The sequence below is a fragment of the Balaenoptera musculus genome, chromosome 14 (genome assembly GCF_009873245.2).
Source record: "Balaenoptera musculus isolate JJ_BM4_2016_0621 chromosome 14, mBalMus1.pri.v3, whole genome shotgun sequence".
Lineage (NCBI taxonomy): Eukaryota > Metazoa > Chordata > Mammalia > Artiodactyla > Balaenopteridae > Balaenoptera > Balaenoptera musculus.
In genome coordinates this window covers 47169624-47193707 of record NC_045798.1, presented here as the reverse complement: position 1 = coordinate 47193707, position 24084 = coordinate 47169624, and the positions used below count along the sequence as shown (strand labels likewise).

At 36.9% G+C, this 24084-nt stretch overlaps 1 protein-coding gene across 1 annotated transcript in view; it reads right to left on the bottom strand.

Annotated features, from left to right (window-relative positions):
* DSG3 (desmoglein 3) overlaps positions 1 to 24084 on the bottom strand; it is a 111840-nt gene that overhangs the window by 62196 nt on the left and 25560 nt on the right. Inside the window, 11 exon segments of the mRNA XM_036874293.1 lie at positions 3733 to 4033; positions 5604 to 5821; positions 8133 to 8297; positions 9612 to 9877; positions 14890 to 15075; positions 15924 to 16058; positions 16320 to 16486; positions 19390 to 19534; positions 19876 to 20031; positions 21573 to 21698; positions 23207 to 23242. Of these exon segments, the coding sequence (XP_036730188.1) occupies positions 3733 to 4033; positions 5604 to 5821; positions 8133 to 8297; positions 9612 to 9877; positions 14890 to 15075; positions 15924 to 16058; positions 16320 to 16486; positions 19390 to 19534; positions 19876 to 20031; positions 21573 to 21698; positions 23207 to 23242 (1901 nt within the window).

Here is a 24084-nt window from a genome sequence, read left to right as displayed (position 1 = left end):
AAATAAATGAAATAGAAACAAAGAAAACAATAGCAAATATCAAAAAAAATAAAAGCTGGTTCTTTGAGAAGATAAACAAAATTGTTAAACCATTAGCCAGACTCATCAAGAAAAAGAGGGAGAGGACTCAAATCAATAAAATTAGATATGAAAAAGGAGAAGTTACAACAGACACCGCAGAAATACAAAGCATCCTAAGAGACTACTACAAGCAACTCTATGCCAATAAAATAGACAACCTGGAAGAAATGGACAAATTCTTAGAAAGGTATAACCTTCCAAGACTGAACCAGGAAGAAATAGAAAATATGAACAGACCAATCACAAGCACTGAAATTGAAACTGTGATTAAAAATCTTCCAACAAACAAAAGCCCAGGACCAGATGGCTTCACAGGTGAATTCTAGCAAACATTTAGAGAAGAGCTAATACCATCCTTCTCAAACTCTTCCAAAATACAGCAGAGAGAGGAACACTCCCAAACTCATTCCACAAGGCCACCATCACCCTGATACCAATACCAGACAAAGATGTCACAAAGAAAGAAAACTACAGACCAATATCACTGATGAACATAGATGCAAAAATCCTCAACAAAATACTAGCAAACAGAATCCAACAGCACATTAAAAGGATCATACACCATGATCAAGTGGGGTTTATCTCAGGAATGCAAGGATTCTCCAACATACGCAAATCAGTCAATGTGATACACCATATTAACAAACTGAAGGAGAAAAACCATATGATCATCTCAGTAGATGCAGAGAAAGCTTTGGACAAAATTCAACACCGATTTATGATAAAAACCCTCCAGAAAGTAAGCATAGGGGGAACTTACCTCAACATAATAAAGGTCATATATGACAAACCCACAGCAAACATCATTCTCAATGGTGAAAAACTGAAACCGTTTCCCTTAAGATCAGGAACAAGACAAGGTTGCCCACTCTCACCACTATTATTCAGCACAGTTTTGGAAGATTTAGCCACAGCAATCAGAGAAGAAAAAGAAATAAAAGGAATCCAAGTCGGAAAAGAAGAAGTAAAGGTGTCAGTGTTTGCAGATGACACGATACTCTACCTAGAGAATCCTAAAGATGCTACCAGAAAACGACTAGAGCTAATCAATGAATTTGGTAAAGTAGCAGGATACAAAATTAATGCACAGAAATCTCTTGCTTTCCTATACACTAATGGTGAAAAATCTGAAAGTGAAATTAAGAAAACACTCCCATTTACCATTGCAACAAAAAGAATAAAATATCTAGGAATAAACCTACCTAAGGAGACAAAAGACCTGTATGCAGAAAATTATAAGACACTGATGAAATAAATTAAAGATGATACAAACAGATGGAGTGATATACCATGTTCTTGGATTGGAAGAATCAACATTGTGAAAATGACTATACTACCCAAAGCAATCTACATACTCAGTGCAAGCCCTATCAAACTACCAATGATATTTTTCACAGAACTAGAACAAAAAATTTCACAATTTGTATGGAAACACAAAAGACCCCGAATAGCCAAAGCAATCTTGAGAAAGAAAAACGGAGCTGGAGGAATCAGGCTCCCTGACTTCAGACTATACTACAAAGGAACAGTAATCACGACAGTACGCTACTGGCACAAAAACAGAAATATAGATCAATGAGACAGGATAGACAGCCCAGAGATAAACCCACGCATATATGGTCACCTTATCTTTGATAAAGGGGGCAAGAATATACAGTGGAGAAAAGACAGCCTCTTCAATAAATGGTGCCGGGAAAACTGGTCACCTACATGTAAAAGAATGAAATTAGAACATTCTCTAACACCATACACAAAAGTAAACTCAAAATGGTATAAAGACCTAAATGTAAGGCCAGACACTATCAAACTCTTAGAGGAAAACATAGGCAGAACACTGTATGACATAAATCACAGCAAGATCCTTTTTGGCCCACCTCCTAGAGAAATGGAAATAAAAACGAAAAAACAAATGGGACCTAATGAAACTTAAAAGCTTTTGCACAGCAAAGGAAACCATAAACAAGACAAAAAGACAACCCTCAGAATGGGTGAAAGTATTTGCAAATGAAGCAACTGACAAAGGATTAATCTCCAAAATTTACAGGCAGCTCATGCAGGTCAATATCAAAAAAACAAACAACCCAATCCAAAAAGTGGCAGAAGGCCTAAATAGACATTTCTCCAAAGAAGATATACAGATTGCCAACAAACACATGAAAGAATGCTCAACATCATTAATCATTAGAGAAATGTAAATCAAAACTACAATGAGATATCATCTCGCACCGGTCAGAATGGCCATCATCAAAAAATCTACAAACAATAAATGCTGGAGAGGGTGTGGAGAATAGGGGACCCTCTTGCACTGTTGGTGGGAATGTAAATTGATACAGCCACTATTAAGAACAGTATGGAGGTTCCTTAAAAAACTAAAAATAGAACTACCATACGACTCAGCAATCCCACTACTGGGCATATACCCTGAGAAAACCATAATTCAAAAAGAGTCATGTACCACAATGTTCATTGCAGCTCTATTTACAATAGCCAGGACATGGAAGCAACCTAAGTGTCCATCGACAGATGAATGGATAAAGAAGAGGTGGCACATATATACAATTGAATATTACTCAGCCATAAAAAGAAATGAAATTGAGTTATGTGTAGCGAGGTGGATGGACCTAAAGTCTGTCATACAGAGTGAAGTAAGTCAGAAAGAGAAAAACAAATACCGTATGCTAACACATATATATGGAATCTAAAAAAAATAAAAAATAAAATGTCATGAAGGACCTAGGGGCAAGACGGGTATAAAGACACAGACCTACTAGAGAATGGACTTGAGGATACGGGGAGGGGGAAGGGTAAGCTGGGACGAAGTGAGAGGGTGGTATGGACATATATACACTACCAAACGTAAAATAGATAGCTAGTGGGAAGCAACCGCATAGCACAGGGAGATCAGCTCGGTGCTTTGTGACCACCTAGAGGGGTGGGATAGGGAGGGTGGGAGGGAGGGAGACGCAAGAGGGAAGAGATATGGGGATATGTGTATATGTATAACTGATTCACTTTGTTATAAAGCAGAAACTAACACACCATTGTAAAGGAATTATAGTCCAATAAAGGTGCTAAAAAAAAAAAACAAAAGAAAAGCATGCTAATGTACCTAGAGTCTGTCATACAGAGTGAAGTCAGAAAGAGAAAAACAAATACCATATGCTAACACATATACATGGAATCTAAAAAAGAAAGAAATGGTTCTGCAGAACTCAGGCGCAGGACAGGAATAAAGACGCAGATGTAGAGAATGGAATTGAGGACATGGGGAGGGGGAGGGGTAAGCTGTGACAAAGTGAGAGAGTGGCATGGACATATATACACTACCAAACATAAAATAGATAGCTAGTGGGAAGCAGCCGCATAGCACAGGGAGATCAGCTCAGTGCTTTGTGACCACCTAGAGGGGTGGGATAGGGAGGGTGGGAGGGAGGGAGAGGCAAGAGGGAAGAGATATGGGAACATACGTATATGTATAACTGATTCACTTTGTTACAAAGCAGAAACTAACACACCATTGTAAAGCAATTATACTCCAATAAAGATGTTAAAAAAAATAAAGAAATGGCCAAACTGAACATAGCCATTCCAGTGAACCTGGTTACATTCTTATTTTGAAGAACTGCTGAAAACAGTGATTTAATCCAGTACTTACGAAGCAGTAGTAAGAGGCCCAGTGCAATCATGCCAATCCCTGTTGGTCCGAGACCAACATTTGAACCCCCAGTTTGGTCATCAGTGACAGACACACTGGTAACGGAGCTGCCGTCCCCAGTGCTGATGCCGGTGGTACTCGGGTACAAGCACATGTTGTCGATGTCACAGTCGCAAGCCATTAACTCCACGATCTGCGGCAATTCGCATGCTCTGTTAAAACTGTCCTTTAGTAGGATTGGGATCTCGTAATATAAGGGATATAAAGGCTGCTCAGCTGTCAGGATTGCAGAGGTAGCTGAGAAGGAAGAGAAGGGAGAGAAAATAAAATTTCTTGGGGGTAACCCTTCCTAATACCCAAGACTAACTTAGGGCCTGATTTTTTTTCATGCTCCTTCAATCATAGAGTACATTGTATTTTTTAAAATTAATGCTTATGATGCTTATTTCCAGAGTATAATATTATATCCTATTATACTTTAGCATATAATATGCACTCAATGAATATTTGTCCAGTGAATGAAGAATATTGAGCTGAAAGGAAATATTGGAAGTCTTCTATTTGGAATTGTAGTTTACAAATACCCTTCTGAAGACTGTTGTTACCTCTTATTCAAAACTGCTGTCCTATTATTTAAAATTATTCCAATAACTATTATTTTCCTAATTCTTTGTGCTATGATTACCTATTGATTTTTATAGAAACTATTGCTTAAAACATAGGTTGAAATTTGCTTATCAACCCGAGGAGGGTTTAGAGGTGATTTACTCCTAAATCATGAATAGTAATTGATTAATCCTTAACGGTCAATTATTATTATTATTATTATGGGTTATTACTTTCAGTTAGTTATGTGATAAGCTGGCTAGGTCTACCAAAATGTGACCTGTGGTCAAAATAAGAGTCAAATAAGGCATGGCCACAACCTGTTAGGCGGGATTTTATTCTTTTTTTTTTGAATTTTATTTTATTTATTTTTTTATACAGCAGGTTCTTATTAGTTATCCATTTTATACATATTAGTGTATATATGTCAATCCCAATCTCCCAATTCAAGGTGGGATTTTATTCTGTTCTTCAACACCAACATGTAAATAGGACCTGAGAATATTCTTTCCAATGTGACTATATTTTTTACAGGCAAATGCATAATATCATTTAAATACCTTTACAAACCTTCATGCTGAACATTTTTTCTTATGTTTTTACTCATAGTATCTAGGATCTGAATGAGGGAAAAGTGGTTAGCAATTATTTAGAATAGCATATTGGGCTTTGTAGGGAAAGGTGAATTCAGAGTTGTCTTGATTTTAATGGAATTACTTAGCTTTTTAAAATATTAAAGTTGTTTTGTGGGAAAGGGCTAGAAAACAGGTGACTTAATTTCCTCCAAGTCCTTAATGGTGGCATTTTTTTCTGGCATCATTTTAAGATGAATGGAGAAGCTTGGTGGCCTCAGAAAGGTGGGTTTTTCCACTTACCTTGGACTCTGTAGTCTGACCCCCATCTTACCACCCTACCTCCTGAAGTTTCCTGTTTCCCCAAATGAATATGTGATTAGGGAGCTATTGTAGCCCAAATGAGGTTCTCTCATAATGTTTCATTTTCTATTATACATTTAACATCTCAGGAAAAAGAACCCAAGGTATATAGTGTTATGTTGCCTGAAATTTATTCTCAATTTTTATCGATGTGAGGCCTTCATTTTAAAGTAGCAACAGTTGGTACAAACGCACATACTATTATGGGCTCTTTACACTCTTGGTGGAAATAGAGTTAGAAAGTACTGTTGCGTGACTTGACTAATTATTTGGTAATTATTTTTGCTTTTGGTCTTAAAGTATGAGCAACTTTGCATTCTGCTTACCACTTATTGATCTGATATCCCAACTGTCCGCTGTCCCTGGGGGTTCATCAACAACACAGAAGGTAAAGGGAGACCCATAAGAGTGATCGTTAATGACTGTTGCAGAGATAAGGATGGAGGAAGAGGCAAGGCAGATGGTTTCCCTCTCAGCAACGATGACTGGGCAGTAATCATTGATATCAGGAACTTCGATACATATGGTTCCGTGGCTGTTTTCCCAGAGCCATCTGAAGCAGCAAAACATATTGGGTGTTGGGATAAATGATGTCAGGGAGAAAATTCTTTCTCATATCCCATGATGATGCCACAGCACAGAGGAATAGTATGACTGATTCCTGAGATGGTGAGTGATAGGTTCCTGCCTGCTTCAATCTCCTGAAGATATTCTGCTTAGATGAATAAACAATGGCCCTTGTTTTTAGGCTTCTGTGGATACATTTTGATGTATTTTTCTTTTTATTTACTTGAATGTACAAGCACTGGCTCTGGTCAACCTGGCTAGAATTCATTTTAGGAACAGGCCCTCTAGAATACTGATAGTAAATAAGACTATAATATTTTTATAACTCACCCACCCAGATGTTAAAAGTGACACTCATAGGATGAAGATTAGAATGTATGGACTGTAATTGTTTGGGCATTACCATGGTTTCTCTTTCAATCTTATACTGCCCGTTTATCTTTCTCTTTGTTTGGCTACTGTAAATCTCAGATATAAACTTAATGCAAACCTACAATATCTATCTTCTATTAGGCATGTATCTGGGACATCTATTTTCTCCCTTCTTTCCTGGTTACTGATCTTTTTCTGTTGTTTTGTTATGTAGTAGCTGGTTTCCCAGACATTGCTCTGGAGAATCATTAACTATCGCTAAATAAACAAATTCCTGTTGCTACTCACCAAGAGGAATGTTTAATAGATTTTCCCATGTGAGAAGCAGCTCAATTACAAGTTAATTCAGTGCATCTGCACTTAACGACTTTTAATTTGGATCTTATATTTGGAATAACCTTGTGCTTTCTTGGTCTTTAATTAATTAATTAATTTATTTATTTATTTATTTATTTTTTCCATATTTGAAAGTAACATTTATTGCATAATTTACTAGCAGGTAATAAGGGAATAAGTACATTTGGGATATTAAGGTATTCCTTATGCTTGAATAAGTCTGATTATTGGTAAGTGAGCTACAAATAAAGTAGAGCATTATGTTTAAAGCTGTTGGAAATCGGAGCAAATTGAAACAAAAATAGATACAATCTTCCCATCACTCAGTTTTAAGGAAAACACGACCTATTATCAGCCTTTCCTTCTACAATTACATTACATAGCAGGAAACTCTCAATCTTTTGAATCATCCTTTTTTAGAGAAGCTTATGAACTCCTCCCTATCACAGATACTTCTGACCCCTATGTTCTTCCAAGATTTCTTTTTTTATGCACTCTTTTTTCTGCATTTGTTTTTGCCTTTTTTAGCAGCTTAAGGTGACTCAACTTACTTCACTTTCTGCTGTCTCTGATCCATCCTCAAACATTATTCAATTTTTTATTTTTTAACATCTTTATTGGATATAATTGCTTAATTGCTTATAACACAATGGTGTGTTAGTTTCTGCTTTATAACAAAGTGAATCAGCCATACATATACATATATCCCCATATCTCTTCCCTCTTGCGTCTCCCTCCCTCCCACCCTCCCTATCCCACCCCTCTAGGTGGTCACAAAGCACCGAACTGATCTCCCTGTGCTATGCGGCTGCTTCCCGCTAGCTATCGGTTTTACATTTGGTAGTGTATATATGTCCATGCCACTCTCTCACTTCGTCCCAGCTTACCCTTCCCCCTCCCCGTGTCCTCAAGTCCATTCTCTAGTAGGTCTGCGTCTTAATTCCCATCCTGCCCCTAGGTTCTTCATGACCTTTTTTTTTTTTTTTTTAAGATTCCATATATATGTATTAGCATACGGTATTTGTTTTTCTCTTTCTGACTTACTTCACTCTGTATGACAGACTCTAGGTCCATCCTTTCTTGGTCTTTAACATCTTACTTTGGACAACAACACTCACACAGGCCTCTTATTGTAGCTCAGTTTTAGTGGCTCTAAAATACCTATACACTTCGGGACACTGCCTTTCCTGCAGGTCATCCCCAGGTGAATTTTGTGCACCCTTGTAGCACTTACTTTAAGTAAATATTTCTAACATACTCTACAAGCTGATCAACCATCTCAAGAGATGAGGTCGTAAGCAGAAACTGAATTTTATTTATATATTTTAACTTTTATGCTTTACACTGTTAAGTCACATACAATTCTTTTTTGGAAATAGGTGAAATAAATTATGACTTAAATGTAAATTATGGTTAAAAGGATACTGAATTCAGTCCTTGACCTAAGGTATTTAGAGCTCTCTGTGAGTCTTACAGACACCAATAAACTGTATGTTTTATCTGAGTCAATCTAACATCAACATTAGAATAATATTTGTATTGAATGTAATAGTAATAATTTTATTAAAATTTGAAAATAAGTTTTCTTATGATCTATAGCCAGGATCTCTGCTGTGTATATCCCATTGGTAATATATTTTTACTTCTTATCAAATTCCCTAGAAAATTGTATCTCACCAGTCCTTGAATCTACTTTTAACCAGTTGCCTGGATCATGTCCCATGATACACCTGTTTTTAAATAAAGTCATTCATCCATTCATCATTTGCTTATATGAAAGTTAATCATTTTAAGCCACACAATGTGCTGAACTTATATATGGTGTTTGCATTCTTTATGGTGATAATTGACTTGGTTTATAAAATGTAAATAGAATAAAATTCCACTATTGAACATATTAGTGCACAGATTCACAACAGAATTTTATAATTTTATAATTATTACTCTTCTGGCTCTTAATATAATTGTTAATAAAATGTATGAATTTATTTCAGGTCTGTTCATGAAATCACAGCACTGTCTCCTGAGGGAATATGCTTTATTCATTTTCACATGTGGTACACTTTGTTTTTCTTAGATTTTAAGGCATGTTGGTTTCAGAGCACCTCATTGTTGGCCTGTTAGGGGTTGTGGTGTCATCTAGCCAGCTTGTGTATATGGATTTTTGTTACATGTAATGGATTCAAAGTTCTTGACATTATTGAAAGAAAATCTGGTCTCTGTACCAGGCATAAATTCAAACGTCCAAAGCATTTATCTGGCATATTCTTTCCCCTGATAGACTTCATAATTTTTGTTGTCTGTCAATTTATTAACTGATTAAGTAATCAAAACTGTTAATTTCAAAAGTAATTTACAGGTCAGTAGACTTTGTTCACTCCAAAAATATTGGAAGGAAGAAAATAAGAAAGACAAGGAAAAGACAGAGAGAATACTTATATATTTCACTATCGTTATTTCCCAGAATATCTTATATAGGTCTAATTCCTGTATAATCTGTGTATCTGGTGTCCATAATACCTACCTTTCTATTGTTCCAATTCTGACCTCTCTTTAGGCTCATCAAATTTCTGAGATACCTGTGTTTCAGCTTCTACCGTTATCATTTTTTTGTTTGTTTTAGGTCAAGCAGGAGATTGAAATTAGCCGCAAAGTCATCCGATAACACAGTTTTAAAGGAAAAAATTAGTGACTCATCTTTAATGATGTCTTACTGTTTATAAAATAGCTTAATCATCCTGAGTCCAGGGTAGTACAACAGGGCATAAAAGACCAAAGAGACTCATAGAGTAACTGTAGGTGGCTCTTTGATCTTACAGTTGCTCCCTGGACACAATTACTCCTTTAACCAGTTGGAGCCCTTACTGCCTCTAAAACACTATTAAAATTCTGAAAAAAATGGTAATACCACAATAGCCTTCTAAAACAACAACAAAAAGCAAAGCAAAACTCCGAAAGTATTTCAACCCATATACACTAGCACATACTAGTGAATTAACATAGGACAGAACCGTGCTTTATCTCTTAAACACGAGCAAAATATTTGCAGTACCTGACATTTTTTTGCAGGATTTCCTGTATCCAAATCTATAGCTGTATATGTGCCAAGCACATAATTCAATAAGGAATTTCCTTTTATTCCTTCTCGCACACTGAAAGTCATAAAATTTGGATGAAATGCGGGTCCTTCTCTCACATTAACAACCTGAATTCTCACAGGGGTTGAGTGCATTCGGAATTGAGAGGCAACTGAGTGGTGAAACTCAGCTTGGTTTTTAACTCTGATACTAAGATGAATATTAGGCACTTGTTCATAATCCAGCCTCTGAAAAGACAGAAAGTAAAAAACTCTGAAATGGCAAAAGGACTCTCTTGATAGAATAAGAAGCCAAGATAAAAAAGCAGCACACTAGAATAAAGGCCAGGAGCTATGCAATTCTGATCTGAATTGATAATATTTTATTTATTACTGCATTAGGTATTTCAGACGTGTTATTTCCTTTATCTTTTGGCATAATCAGGTACATGGGTTCATTTAGGCCTGTGACTTTAAAGTGGACTCCATTTTTGGAGTTTTGAACTTCTTACGTTAAAAACCCTGAAATGAAAGATGATCCTTCTTTCTCAAATGAGGTGCTTATGAAAAATAAAAAGTAAAACTTAGAATGAAATAAAAATGTTCACAACTATTGAATGAATAAATAGTAGCCAGGTTTCCTTTGTAGAATGCCTATCTGAGAATATCTTGGAAGCATAATCAGAGAATCAAGAAGCCAATATGTATGATGCAATTGAATGTGTAATTTTAAAAAATGATGCAAACAACTTCTAAAGGAGAATTTGTGACTATTATAGTCAGCCCTAAACTATAATTTAATTGTGCTGAGTCTGGGGGACAAGAAGACTCCTTCATAGGGCACCTTCAAATAAGTAAATACGATGCCCAGAGAAAAGCCACCTTTGAGATGGGTTCTTTGGATAAAACATGAATAGAATCTCTTGATACAGAATGATTGATGTGGTGACATGAAAAGTCACCCCCAACGATTCAGCACAGAGCTGAATATGAATTGTGGACTCAAAAATGGATTTTCAATTGGAAGAGATCCATTTTCTATAACAAGTAAAAAAAAATTGTAAAAAAGGGAGTACTGGGCACTGTTTAGAAGTGCTCTGGAAGCTAATGTAAAACATCACTTGCAACACATTTACTAACAATAGAACGTAAGATATCAGTGCCATCAGCAAGACCCTTAGATAAATCTCTGCTTCTCAGGGATATTCCATGACCTTATGAATGTTCTTTTAGATTATAGTTAAATTCTTCTGGGGCTTCCCTGGTGGCGCAGGAGTTAAGAATCTGTCTGCCAATGCAGGGGACGTGGGTTCGAGCCCTGGTCCGGGAGGATCCCACATGCTGCGGAGAGGCTAAGCCTATGCGCCACAACTACTGAGCCTGCACTCTAGAGCCCGTTAGCCACAACTACTGAGCCCGCGTGCCCCAGCTACTGAAGCCCACGTGCCTAGAGCCTGTGCTCTGCAGCAAGAGAGGCGACCGCAATGAGAAGCCCGTGCACCGCAATGAAGAGTAGCCCCCGCTCGCTGCAACTAGAGAGAGCCCGTGTGCAGCAATGAAGACCCAACGCAGCCAAAAATAAATAAATTAATTAAAAAGAAATTATTCACAAGAGCTAATAAGACAGAAATATTCACAGGAATTCACTTGGTTTCTTGTTTGGGGCTGGCTCAACACGCCTCACTTAAATTTCAGCTAAAACCCTTGAGATTTGGGACTTTAATTGCTGAAATTTACAGGAATTGGCATTTTCTGGTACAAGTATGTCTGGAAGAGGCAAGCAGGGCACACACAGTCAGGAAGGAGCTTACAGAGGTGAACAGAGGGAAAAATCTCAAGGCACTAGTTCTTTCCTAAAACTTGGTTTACTGGCCCCAGATAACACGGCGAGGCATGGAGGTGGCAGTTAAGTATGACTTTGGAATCTGAGAGACTTTGGAATTTGTCTTTGTCGTTTGACACCTGGGTGAACTTAGACAAGTTAGTTTTCCTCTTTGATTTTGTTTCACTTTCTTTAAAAAAGTAATCACAGTATTTTCTTCCTTGAGTTGTGATGATTGAGATAATATGCACAAAGCTTCTATACACAGAATATAACCCAATAGCTGGTGTTCAGAGAGTGCTTAATAAACCTTAGTTAGAATTATTATAAAAATAGAGAACCAATATTTCTTTGTTAGAATTCCAACTGGGTAGCATTTGCTTTTCTTCTTGATGTTGAAGTGAATGTGTACATACCCCCCCATATATTTATATTGTTTGTTAGTAATCCATACACATGTATTGATAAATACCAAGAGGAAGTTATTATTGAAAAGGGGATTTTTTTTACTTTCTTAGAGATTTTTCTCTTGTTAAGCTGTGCTGCAGGGGCCAAACCTAAGGAGGGTAGAACTGCCAGGGTTCCATACCCAAGAAACAGTTTAATTAATTATGGGCAATACTGGGGAGTGGGTGAGGAAAAGGAGAAAAAGGTTTTCTAACCTAAGGATACCACAACCCTGAAAGGAGCAAGCCTTCTAGAACAAAGGTAAAATCACTCGGATGGATCTGTTAGGATTTTCTTTTCCCTCTTGTAAGTGGGATGGTTCCTGGAGAACAGGGACCATTCATATCCCTGGCACCTTTCATTTCTCAAATTAGGGTTGAACTAATCATTTGTAATGTCCTCAGGCTAAGAAAAGGGTTATAGAAATCTTAGTCAAATGCCCATGGCTTAGAGGTCAGTTCCCACAGGGTTAAGTGGTAGCTTGAGTGAAAATGGAGAGGGACCAAGGGGACATTAGTGACCTCATTCCACATGCCAAATCCTGGAAAATTATACATATGTTCTCTAAATACATAGTTCTTTTGGCTATGTGCTAGCACACATATTAAGGTTTTAAATTTTGTTAGCCTTTCTACATTATTGATGTAGATGTTGATGATTTTGATGTTTTTAAAGCATGTTGTTTTCTGCTCTCTCTAAAAAACTTGGGAAGTTATCATCCAGAAAAAAAAAAATAGATACGTTGTCTACACAATGTCTAATACTACCTTGACCAATTTTTCATGAAATTGAATTTCCAATAGTTTTTTTGGCAATAAAGTAAGTATATCTTTTAAAAACTTTTAGCTCTCACAGAAGACACATTATATAAGTCATAGATAGTTCATTGCCTGAGTTATGAACGTGTTTTCTTTTTCATTTTTATAATTTTGTAGAAATGATGAATTCTGCTCAGTGACTCCCATTTGGGTAAGAGCTGCAGTTTCAGTAAATGTCACCATCAACACTATCCTTAAAGGTTTGTGAGTCACTACTATCTTCTGGAGACGGGGGCCAGGTGCTAAGGATACAAAGATATTTAGGTCAAGTTATTTATGCTCAAGGATTTTTTTTGCTCTTAGTTTAGTAGTTTTGGAGGCAGATTAAAAGCAAAGAATAGTTACATATTGCAAGATAATATACAAAGTCAGTGGTAAACATGGTAAGAAGATAGGTAAGAATTTCGTGACATGTCTAGATCTTGATTTTTAACCAAGATGCAAGGTGGAACAAATTCTGATCCCTGGAAAGAAACTTGACTAAGTATTCAGAATTTGATAAGGTGATAGGTGACCTCTTGTCTCTTTCTATCCATGTTACATTTGGCGGTGGCTCTTATTCTTGTTCCCTCGTTTGCATTTTGACTGCTATTGCTTTAGGTCAGGTTCCTAGCACCTCAAGACTTGATTAATATAAAAATTATTTTCTTTAATCTTTCTGGAGTTAAGCTCATAATGTTACTGCTAGTTAAAAATATACCCCAAAGCTTTCCTTGGTCTATAAGCAGGGCTTGGTAAATTTTTTTGGTTAAGGGCAGATAGTAAATATTTTAGGCTTTGGAGGTCAGATACAGTTTCCGTCTCAAGCATTCCATTCAGCCAGTGGAGTGTGGAAACAGCCATAGAAAATACACAAATGAATGAGTGCAGCTGTGTTACAATAAAACTTTATTTGTAAGAAGGTGGCAGGTCAGATTTGGTCTGTGAGTCATAGTTTGCTGACTTCTGGCCCAAAGCCATGTTTCTCAAACAGGAAGTTCATCACATATTCTTGGAGTCCTTGTGTTCTCTCAAGGAATTTTGAAATGTGTGTTCATTTGAATGACAATTTAAAAAAGCACATATATATATATTTGTCATAATTTTAATGACCACCTCATAAATTAATACCCTGCATGATTTCAATGGTAGTGGTTGTATTTTGTGGTAAGGTAGTAATACTTTAATTTCTTCAAACAGTTGCAAAAAGGACAGAGAAAAACTCAATATATAAATAATATGTTTGCATTAGGTGAAGGCTAAGTCGCTTCCTAATTTACTGTCTGAAAAAAAGTTTCACAGTAACTGGAATAGAGAAAAGTAGGAACAATTGAATAATCGCAGTTCACACTGCATGGTAAACTAAGCATAGGTCTGCTAGTATATATTTTCATAGCTATAAGTTCTATTTATGTTGTTGGTAGTAATTTTGTTTGAGAACAATTAATTTCGCTTATTGCATAAATACTAATTTGAATCTTATTGGTTTGTAGTTTTATTTGTTTCTAATTTGCGTTTTTAGATTTTATTGTTGTCCATAAAGTAGTTTAAGAAAAATTAATCTATAAGAAAATGTCAAACCCTGTAGTCCAGTACTCAAGGTTCTCAGCAGACTGACTCCAGCTCAATATCTATTACTACATCTGTTCTTCCCTCCATGAATACTCTGCAACAGTCCCACGGAACTGCTCGTTATGCCTGAACATGCATTATGTTTCCTCACCTCAGTGTGTTTGCTTATTCCATTACCCACATTAGCAATCTCAGTTATAAGGTCTTGCTTAAACCTGATTCCATGATTGAAACCTTTTCAGCCACATCTAGCTCAGAAGGATCTCACCTTTTAGGCATTATTTCATATTTCACCCATCTGGCTATTAATTACATTTAATACCATAACATCTATACTACTATTTATTTTGTTTTTAACTCATATTGTTATCTAGTTTGGGAGTACTTGCCTTATCTTCTCAACTAGGTGTTGGGCATTATGAGAACAAAACAGCCTTCTTATTTCTCTTGGTAATAAATACTGTGTTGCTGGGCTGGGAGTTTCAGACTGACACAGTCAGCTAACTAAGGGCATGTGTCCATACAGATAGTATTCAAGGTTGTAGAGTATTTGTTGCAGGGAGATTCTCTCTGAGTATTTTAACCTTTCTTCGGAAGAAAATATTGCAGATCCCATATTGCACCTTGACGACCTTCAAAATGCCTTCATTGGTTTGTGGGTCTGTTTGAATATCAAACCAATTCCCATCATTTCCAGAGAGAATTAAATATTTTGTCAACCAGTTGTCAGTTCCTTCTTCATTAAGATCAATTGCTTGAAATCGTATCAGTTCTGAACTTAAACAATCCTCTTCAATACTTGCTGAGTACTGAAATGACATAGATAAATTTTATCATCAATGAATTTTCAAGAGGAAAGAGATTTACTAATACGGAATTATCATTTAAAATACTAACAACAGACTATGCCAATGATTTTTGCATCAGCCATCTGTCCAATCAGAAATATAAGAGTAAAATGATTATAAGATAATAAAACTGATTTTCTTGTCCTGTATGTGAAATCAAGATCAAATTGTCACTATGTTTCATTTTTCTTGCTTATTTTAAATTTCCCTTAAGTTACTCCCTCCTTTTATGTAAAAGGGCTGGATGGTAATTATATGAGGCTTCGTGGGCCAGAGAGTTCGTGTCGCAACTACTCATCACTGCTGCTGTAGGATCAAAGCAGACACAGACAGCATGAGGACAGTCGTGGCCCAATAAAACTTTTTTCTTTTACCCAAAATAGGCAGTGAGCCAAGTTTGGCCCTGCTGTTTTCAGTTGTATGCTTCTTTATGCCTAAAGATGACCATGGAAGTTGGGAATGTTTGGGACTCTTATAGATTTAATTCAGCAAATCATCAGGCCTAGAAAGATACCTCTATGTTGTTACATGATTCCCAGAGTTATGTTAATAAATTTCCACATTTCCATGAGTAGAGAGCATGGAGGAGATGGTCTGTTGCTTTTGCAGAAGAGATTTGCACAGAATAGTGACTCAAAGGCAAACGTGTACTATTAAGATATATGATTATACATAAGAAGTTCCAAGGTTTATACAGCAAGTAAGTTGAGTACATCTATACATGTAACAGAACCAGGCTCACAAACTAGCGGGAAAGTAAATCTATTAGTGATACTTATGGAAAAAGGATTATAAGAGTAACAACTTACAGAAGTTTTCTCCAAAGTGGGGAAATTATCATTGATGTCTAAAATCTTGATTCTACAGTCATACTCCAAAGAGAGTCCATCGGTAGCTCCATCACGATCTGAGCCCCTCACAAGGAGGTTATACATACTGTGTTGCTTAAGATGAAAGAGAATTTTAAGACTTTGATCTTGTTTTGAATAAAATCCAACACATTCTGATTATTCCATTTTTCTTTTATAATGTTCTATAATCTTAATACAATTTTATCTTTTCATCATTTTCATTTAAAAATAATGGATGGATGCTTTTTACTTTTCTCCTTTACATTGGAGGAGAGGCACACATGAATCATTTCATCTTTGTCTCTTCAAAATTGAATTCCTTATTTCTTAAAATTCATCCACAGAAGGCTTTACCTCTCTGTCGAGGAAATTGGACATAGTACAGACTTCTCCAGTGTACCTGTTCAGGATGAACATCGGTGCACCTGCCAGCTCCTGAGAGAGGATCTTATAGGCAATTTTAGAATTCAGATGATTGCCTTCGTCTGCATCTGTGGTGCTTAACTTTACTACCAGAGTGTCTAGAAATGAAGATGGAGGTGAAGAATGTTTGGGACTCTGTTAGAATCAAGTCAGCAAATTATCAGGCATAGGAAGAGTGGTCAGCTTTCTCCTGAATTCTCTTGTTCTAGTTTTCCATGAGAATATATTACCATAACTTTCAGCAACACCATTAATTACAAAATAATGGTGGTTTGCTTCTATAAAATCCTTTACTGTTTATAAAGTACTTGCACTCCTTAAATGATTAAATGGTAAATTAGCAAAATATAGTAATCCTTTCTAAAAATCAATAATTTTTATTTAAAGTATGTACTTATCAATTTATTTAAAGTAACTGTAATAAACTCATTACGTGTTTACATATGTCACAGCCTTTTTATAAAAATGAACTATATCAAAACATAATTTAGCGGGAAGGCTGGCATTGTCTCACATTTTTGCAAATGTATTTTAAAAAAACTTTTACAATTCTTTAATGCTGTTTTTAAAGGTTACTTTCCATTTACAGTTATTACAAAATATCAGCTATATTCCCTATGTTGTACAATACATTTCTGATCCTATCTTATACTCAATAGTTTGTAAAGTAATTAATCTTTAATGTGTGAAAAAGTTCAACAGCCTTTATCAGAAAGCTGAAAAATTGACTTTATCAATTTGCTTTTGCCACAGTTTTGTGAAATTATTTTAAAATGCTTAATTAGGAAAGATTATAGCTTAATTAAATTCAACATTGCAATTATTTACAGAGAATTTATTTAAATTCATTATTTTCACTCATCCAGAAAGCAGAGAATTATTATTGTTTACCTTTGAAGATAATAGTACTTTATCAAACAGTCAAAAATACAGAATGATTGAAAAGAAGATTTTTCCACAGGAATATAAGAAGTCTTAGTTATTCATGGGGACAAAGCACAGGCATCCTAGGCCAATCCCCAAGGACATCAGCCCACAGGATGATTTTCCAGAGTTGGTTGGTCCCTTATGTTTTTCTGCTTTCCAGCCAGGATTCATAGTGAAGAAGCCTAGTGCAGAGAACCAGGGACCCCTTGAAGAGAAATAGCCAGGTTTTGTGGAATTCTTAGTTGATGAAAGTATGCCCTGGCCCTGTGGGTAACTCTCCTCACCTGAGGGACATTAACAAGGCTACTGATCAGCAAGAGAGTGGACTTGGATGTGGACTTGGGTGTGGGTTTCACCCTCTCTTCCTTCACCAAGGTTGTGCTGAAGTGTGTTAGTGAGGAAACAATGATGGACTTTGGCCCCCCCCTCCCTGTTTTGCCTCTTTTAGGCAGAACCCCTGCTTTACTTCCTTACGTACTCCCATCCTATGTTATAAAACATTTTGTTTTTCTTATTTTCAACAATACTTTTCTTAGGAGATCTAAGAAAGGAGTTCTCCTCACACCCCCTCTCGACCCCTGCTCCTTGTTGTGGTGGCCCCCAAGCTGTAAGCTTATTCAGCTTTCTGCTTTCCGGAGAACTGCTTGTCTCTTTCTTGGTATGCACTCCTGACGCTGCGGTATTGAGCGTAAAAAAGGAAAATGGCTTGCGGCCAGTTTCGTTCCAGGTGCCTGCTCTGGATCTAAGAGCCCCTGGTTGTTCCCCAGAAGAAGGACGTGCTGCCCTGAGGGGGAAGTCTGTATCTCCAAAGAATGGCCCATAAGGCATGCTGACGCATAGATAGTGGCGCATAGATAGTGGAGCATAGATAGTGGTGCATAGATAGTGGCGCATAGATAGTGGAGCATAGATAGTGGTGCATAGATAGTGGTGCATAGATAGTGGTGCATAGATAATGGCGCATAGATAATGGCGCATAGATAGTGGCGCATAGATAGTGGCGACAGAATTATGTGGAAATACAAGGTTTACTGATTTGTTGACTAGTGTTCGTTCCGTGCTGAACCTATATATACATTCATGCTCTTTGAATAAACTTGCCTTGCAACCATCAGTTGTCTTGGCCCTTCTGACCCCATACTGGTGCTTTTCAGTTCCTTACCCCTCACCGCCAGGAACTTCTAGCTTTCTGCAGCCGGTCTGCGGCACCTTGTTATCTTTCATTCTCTCCTCCAGCATTCTTGTCTCTTTTCTTCCCCTACCCCCGGACTTCTCCATCCTTTCTTTGACTCTCCAACAGTACCTATAATTTGCTTTCTTATCTGTCTTTCTTATGAAATTTCTGTTTTCTATTCTTGTTTTCCCAAATTTATTTAGAGGTTTAAGAGCAAACATAGATGTGAAAGGAAAAGGAATATTAGAGGATTGGGGGAAGAAAGAGGCAGAAGGCAAAAAGGGAGAGAAGAAAGGAAGTAGCAATATAGGAAAAGCATAAGCACAGAAAGGAAGGAAGTTCAGGAGAAGTGATAGAAAGAGGGAAAGAGAGAAGAGTACTAGAGCTGGAGAATGAATTACGCAGGATGAGAAAATGAAAAAAAAATATGAGAGAATATAATGTAACTTGGCTGTGTAGACTGTGAAGGCCAGTGAGTCCTTTGTGAGTGATCTGATGGGGGCAATTGCAGATGAACCCTTCACCACTCTCTATCTGGTGAGGTTCAGCCTAGAATTTGAGAAATAGACCAGAACAGAGCCCATTTTCACATGCATGGTTTCTTCCCCAGTTTACTCATTTAGATTAAGTTAATCATGAGCCCAGTGACAATCTCTGAGGAAGGCATTAGGCTTCTGGTAAATCACATATTTAAGAATCCTCCACGAACACGATGTTTAGCATTTTAGATATGATTTTTCTTCTACGTAAATTTTAAGTTAGAATTTGTGATGTTTGTTCAAAATGCAGGTTTGACTTTTTCTGATATTGAAATTACCACCTGTATTTCAATCTCCTAAAGCTTTTGACCAAGAGAAGTAGAGATGGCGTAATGCAGAGAAGGAGTGTCATTCTACTTACTTGCATCGCTGTTTTCTTCGATGCTGGCTGTGTACACATTTTGTGTAAAGACGGGGGGGTTATCATTTATGTCCATAACTTTGACTCTAAGCTCAAGAGGCCTTTCTAAATCTTCACCCCATGAATTCAGAGCTCGGCAATAGATCTGTGGAAAGTTGGAGAAAAAAATGTCTTTCTCTACCAAAGGAAATTAAGTAACATGCCTGAAAATACACCAGGAAATGTGCAAAGAGATAATTTTCTCAGTGAATTCAGACTGTATTACAATCTGGTAACTTAAATATTGTCTAGACATTTGATCACATACATATGCAATTCTGAACGATAAACTTATGTTTTCATACTCTTTTCATCTATTCAAGCCCTTCATTTGATTTCAGTCTACTGTGATTTATCAAAAGTAAGCATTAGTCCTGAGATGATATATTTTTTTAAAAAGGGTAGAAAAATAATATGCATAAATCAAAACATACTGCTGTGACTTACCAAGAAAAGTGGTGTTATCTCTCTGTCCACCACTGAGGTGATGTTAATTTCCCCAGTCCAAGGGTTAATGGTGAATACTCCATAGGGTGGTCGATCAATTCCTGCCCCAGAGATGCGGTATGTAATCTTCTGATTCACTTCACAGTCTGATCGAATCTGTGAGGAAAATGGCCAGGATTGTGATTTAATTTAGAGCAAATCATGATCTGCAGAGTGTAGTGGAGTGAGAAGGGAATAGGCTTTGTAGCCTAGTGGGCTTTGGATTGAAACCTGGCACCTTGACTTATGCCTGTGTAACTTTGGAAAATTCACCTAGCTTTGCCAAGCACCAACCTATAATGGGATAATACCACCTATATCCTAGGTTTGTTGTGGGGATTATATGAGGTAACATATAGTCACTTCACCCCAATTCCTGGCATATGGCACATATGTGCTTGATGCTAGACTTGTTATTATTAAGGGTACATTGTCCAATTCTCTGGTTCTTTTTGCATCTAAAGAAAGTTTGACAGAAGAAATCACCATCCTTACTGTTTTTAAAATGTTGTTTCACATTAATATGTACACTGTCTAGATTTTAGTTAGAGATTTAATAAAAATTACAGATAAATTAAGAAAATTTATAGTTTTATATCTATTGCTCATAAATTTAAACAAAGATATTTCAATTTTGAAATCTCACCTGTATACTAAAGATGAGAACACTCAGTAAAATACTAAGGTTTGTTGCCCAAATATCCACAGTTAAACAATGACAGCTGGAAATACAACTTGGATTAGCTCCCCTCTAATCTAAAAATCTTATTTATATAGATGAAAATCCAAGAAATCCCCCAAATGCAAATAAAAAGAAAAGAACATGCCATAAAAGTGGGATAACATAAAGCTATAACTGTAAGCTGAATGGAAACAATAACAATTTGAAGCTTTCCAAAATTTTCCAAAAATTTGAAAACTTCTGAGAGAGAATAATCTCTTTTCTTGAGCTGAGGTTATAGCTATAATATCACTGCTGATGCTTACTATATATGTGGAGATTTATATATACATTTAAGCTATGTATACATGTAACACTTTAAGGAGAGAATTCTGGTAGATCACTCTACTGTTGATTTCACCAGTGGGGCAGGGCCAAGATGCCCAAAAAGAGCTAGTGAGGCTGTTAATGTGGGTCCCATCCTTCACGAATCAATTTATTATACATTCTTTTCTTCACTCTCCTTCCTTATTGATTGCCATTATTTGGAGTACTCTTTAAGACTCTCCTAATTTCTGGATGTAGGGATCTAGTGGGAACTTTTGACACTATCCTTACTCTTTTGGAGGGAATTAATCAGTACTGTAAACTTTGATTTGGGGGAGGGATAGTCTGAAGACTATTACGCCATGCATACCTTTCCTATAACATATACATGTGACAATACCCAGAACGCAAACGAACAGATAAAGCCCAGCTGTGCTGGAGATCCAAATCTCTCAGTATCACTCAAGGACCCTCTGCTCTGTATCAGCTCCCAGAAGGTGATATTCAAAACGATGCCTCATCAGCGTGAGCACATTACTCCACGTCACCCATCTTCCTAAATCACTGTGGTGTCCTGAAGGCTGCAAGTCCTTGAAATGTCTGAGGGTTTCCTGCCTTGCAGAAGCCCTTGTTATCAGCACAGCCTACGCCTGTTTATTTCATCACTTACTCTGGCAATCGGATTCCTCTTGGAGTTATCTTCTCCTTCTCGACAGGTTGCAGCAATCCACTCCTGCTTTTGTCTTCTGACCACTTGCCATTTTGCGGTGCCATTTTCCATGTCTACTTCTTTCACCTTAAGCAAAAAGCGTTCCCATTTTGTACAGTGTTAGAACAGTTTTACTCAATAAGGACATTTATTCAACACTGTAAGGTGCACCCAGAAGAAGTAACAGTATTGAGTTTGAGGAACAAAGAAAGTTTTTTACTGGTTCTGAACTCTAGATAGATACAGCTTGGCCACCCTGACTAGCAACTTCTTTTGGAATTGTCCTTTTTCTAACTATAGGATTCTAGTGAAACAAATTTCATTAGAAATTGTGTGTGGAGCTCATAGTGTGTTCCATTGAATAATATGTGTGGTTTTTCTTTCTTCAGTCTATCCTCACCAGATGAGAGGTCCTGCCCACCTTACCCTTCACTGTGCTCTGACCAGGATTTCTGGTCTCCAGAGTGTAAAACATTTCAGTGTTCCATGTGTGTGCATCCCCTGCAAAAGGAGTTTTGTGCTGGTGAGTGTGCTCACCTAAAAGAGGGAAGGGATTTTTCTCTTCTCCTGATAAGGACACAACTCTGGCTAAGCATCCAAATATATTGTCGCAGGATTAGAAGAATATTTTAACTGAATTAATGGTACCTGCAGTAATCCCATGGATGTCTATATAGCTTCTTAGTGTTCTCCATTTGTATCTCTGCTTGCTATATGTTTTTCTCTTTGTAGTCTTATGCTGCTGCTGTTAGAAAATGTTTAAGAATTTTATAGTTGAAGAGTTTAAGAATGTTACTCCATGCGTAAACATATGTATATGCATAGACATATTTTAAAAAATAACTCCTAATGTACTTATTGAGACATAGAATGTTCTGCATTTATTTAAGCTAAGACTTCATTTAATTACCACTTTGGGGAAAGGAAACGTTCCCTGTGAATGGAGCTTATCCTTTCAAGAACCAAAGTATTTGCATTTTTCCTCATTTTGATACAACCTCCTGAAATGTACCACATATTCCCTTGTTTGTCAACAGATATTAGAAAAGTAATTTTATTTCTTCAAAGGTGTAAGATCATCAAAATGAAAATTTAACTACGGAAATAAAATAAAGTCTTGCTGGTGATAGAGGACAGTAGCTTTATTTCCTGAGTCCTGCTCTAAATGGCACCAGATTCTCTGTTGTTTTATTTAGTTGTGATTACTTTTTTTAAAATTTTTGTATCTTTCTCTCATTAATTTACCATCAATTGTCTTTCTTGCTGATGTAACTGTCTACAAATCCTATTCCCATTCTAAAATGTTACGTTGCTTCTTTTTCTTTGATTTGGGTTGGGAAATGTATAAATAAGCTAATAGGATAGTTTGATAAGTAGGAGTTACTACACTGAGCTGTCACAACCATGGCTAAATGCATGGCTATTTGGGAATATGGGTTTTGCCATTGCTATTTCAATTTGGAAGAGGTTCTCTCGCTTACCTTTTTTCTCAACAATTATGGTTTCAAATGCTCTGATTTTTGATATGTGATGCATTACAAAATTCAGTTGTTCTTTTGATTTTAAATTGAGAAAATAGTTTTATTATACATTACCTCAACAATGAATTCACTATTTACTTCCAGCACCACCTGTTATAGAAGGTAAAATACTAGCATAAATTTGCATAATTTAAAGGAAGCAGTATCATAAAACCATTGACAATGTTCTCTTATTAATTCATTTGTAAAATACACATTTTGTTAATAATATGGAATAAACATGGGCAATGCAAAGTGAATAATACAGGCCTTTTGCCCTCTAAAGTCTTAACCTTTAGGGAAGACAAACACGTAACTACAGCAAGGTGGGTTAGGATACATGCTTCAGTGGAAGGGTAGAGTGGACAGCTCAAGTTATCAAGGTGAGTTCTGGGAAAGCCTCATAGGAGAGTAGGGATTTGAAAGAGGTCTGCAGGATGAATCTGCTTTGATAAGAGGAATTGATGGGGAAGAAAATTTCAGCCAGAGTAAAATGTGAGCACAGTTGTAAAGGCACCAAGTTTTAGAGGATGTTCCAGAAATGGTAAATAAACTAGCTGGAAGGTAGAGGAAATAGTGTGAGAAGACATGTGAGACAAGGTTTGGAATGTCAGCTTGGAGGCAGATCATGAAGTGCTTTATATGCCAGACTAAGGAGTCTGAACTTTGTTGGATAAGAGACTTGGAGTGACAAAAGCATGATTTTTGAAACATGTCATTGATACGAAGAGAAGATTACAAGGGAAAAGCACTTGAAGTTGAGACCCTTAGGAATTAGCCATTGCTTAGGTAAGACATAGAACATGAATATCGGTGCTGAAGTGGCGCTGGGAAGGGGAGAGGATGGAGGCATTACCAAAGAACGGATAGGGCTTGTGGACTGTGGGGTAGGAGGGGAGGAAGAGTCAGATGATTCCGGTGATGTGAGCTTGGCTTTCTGGGAGAATCGAAGT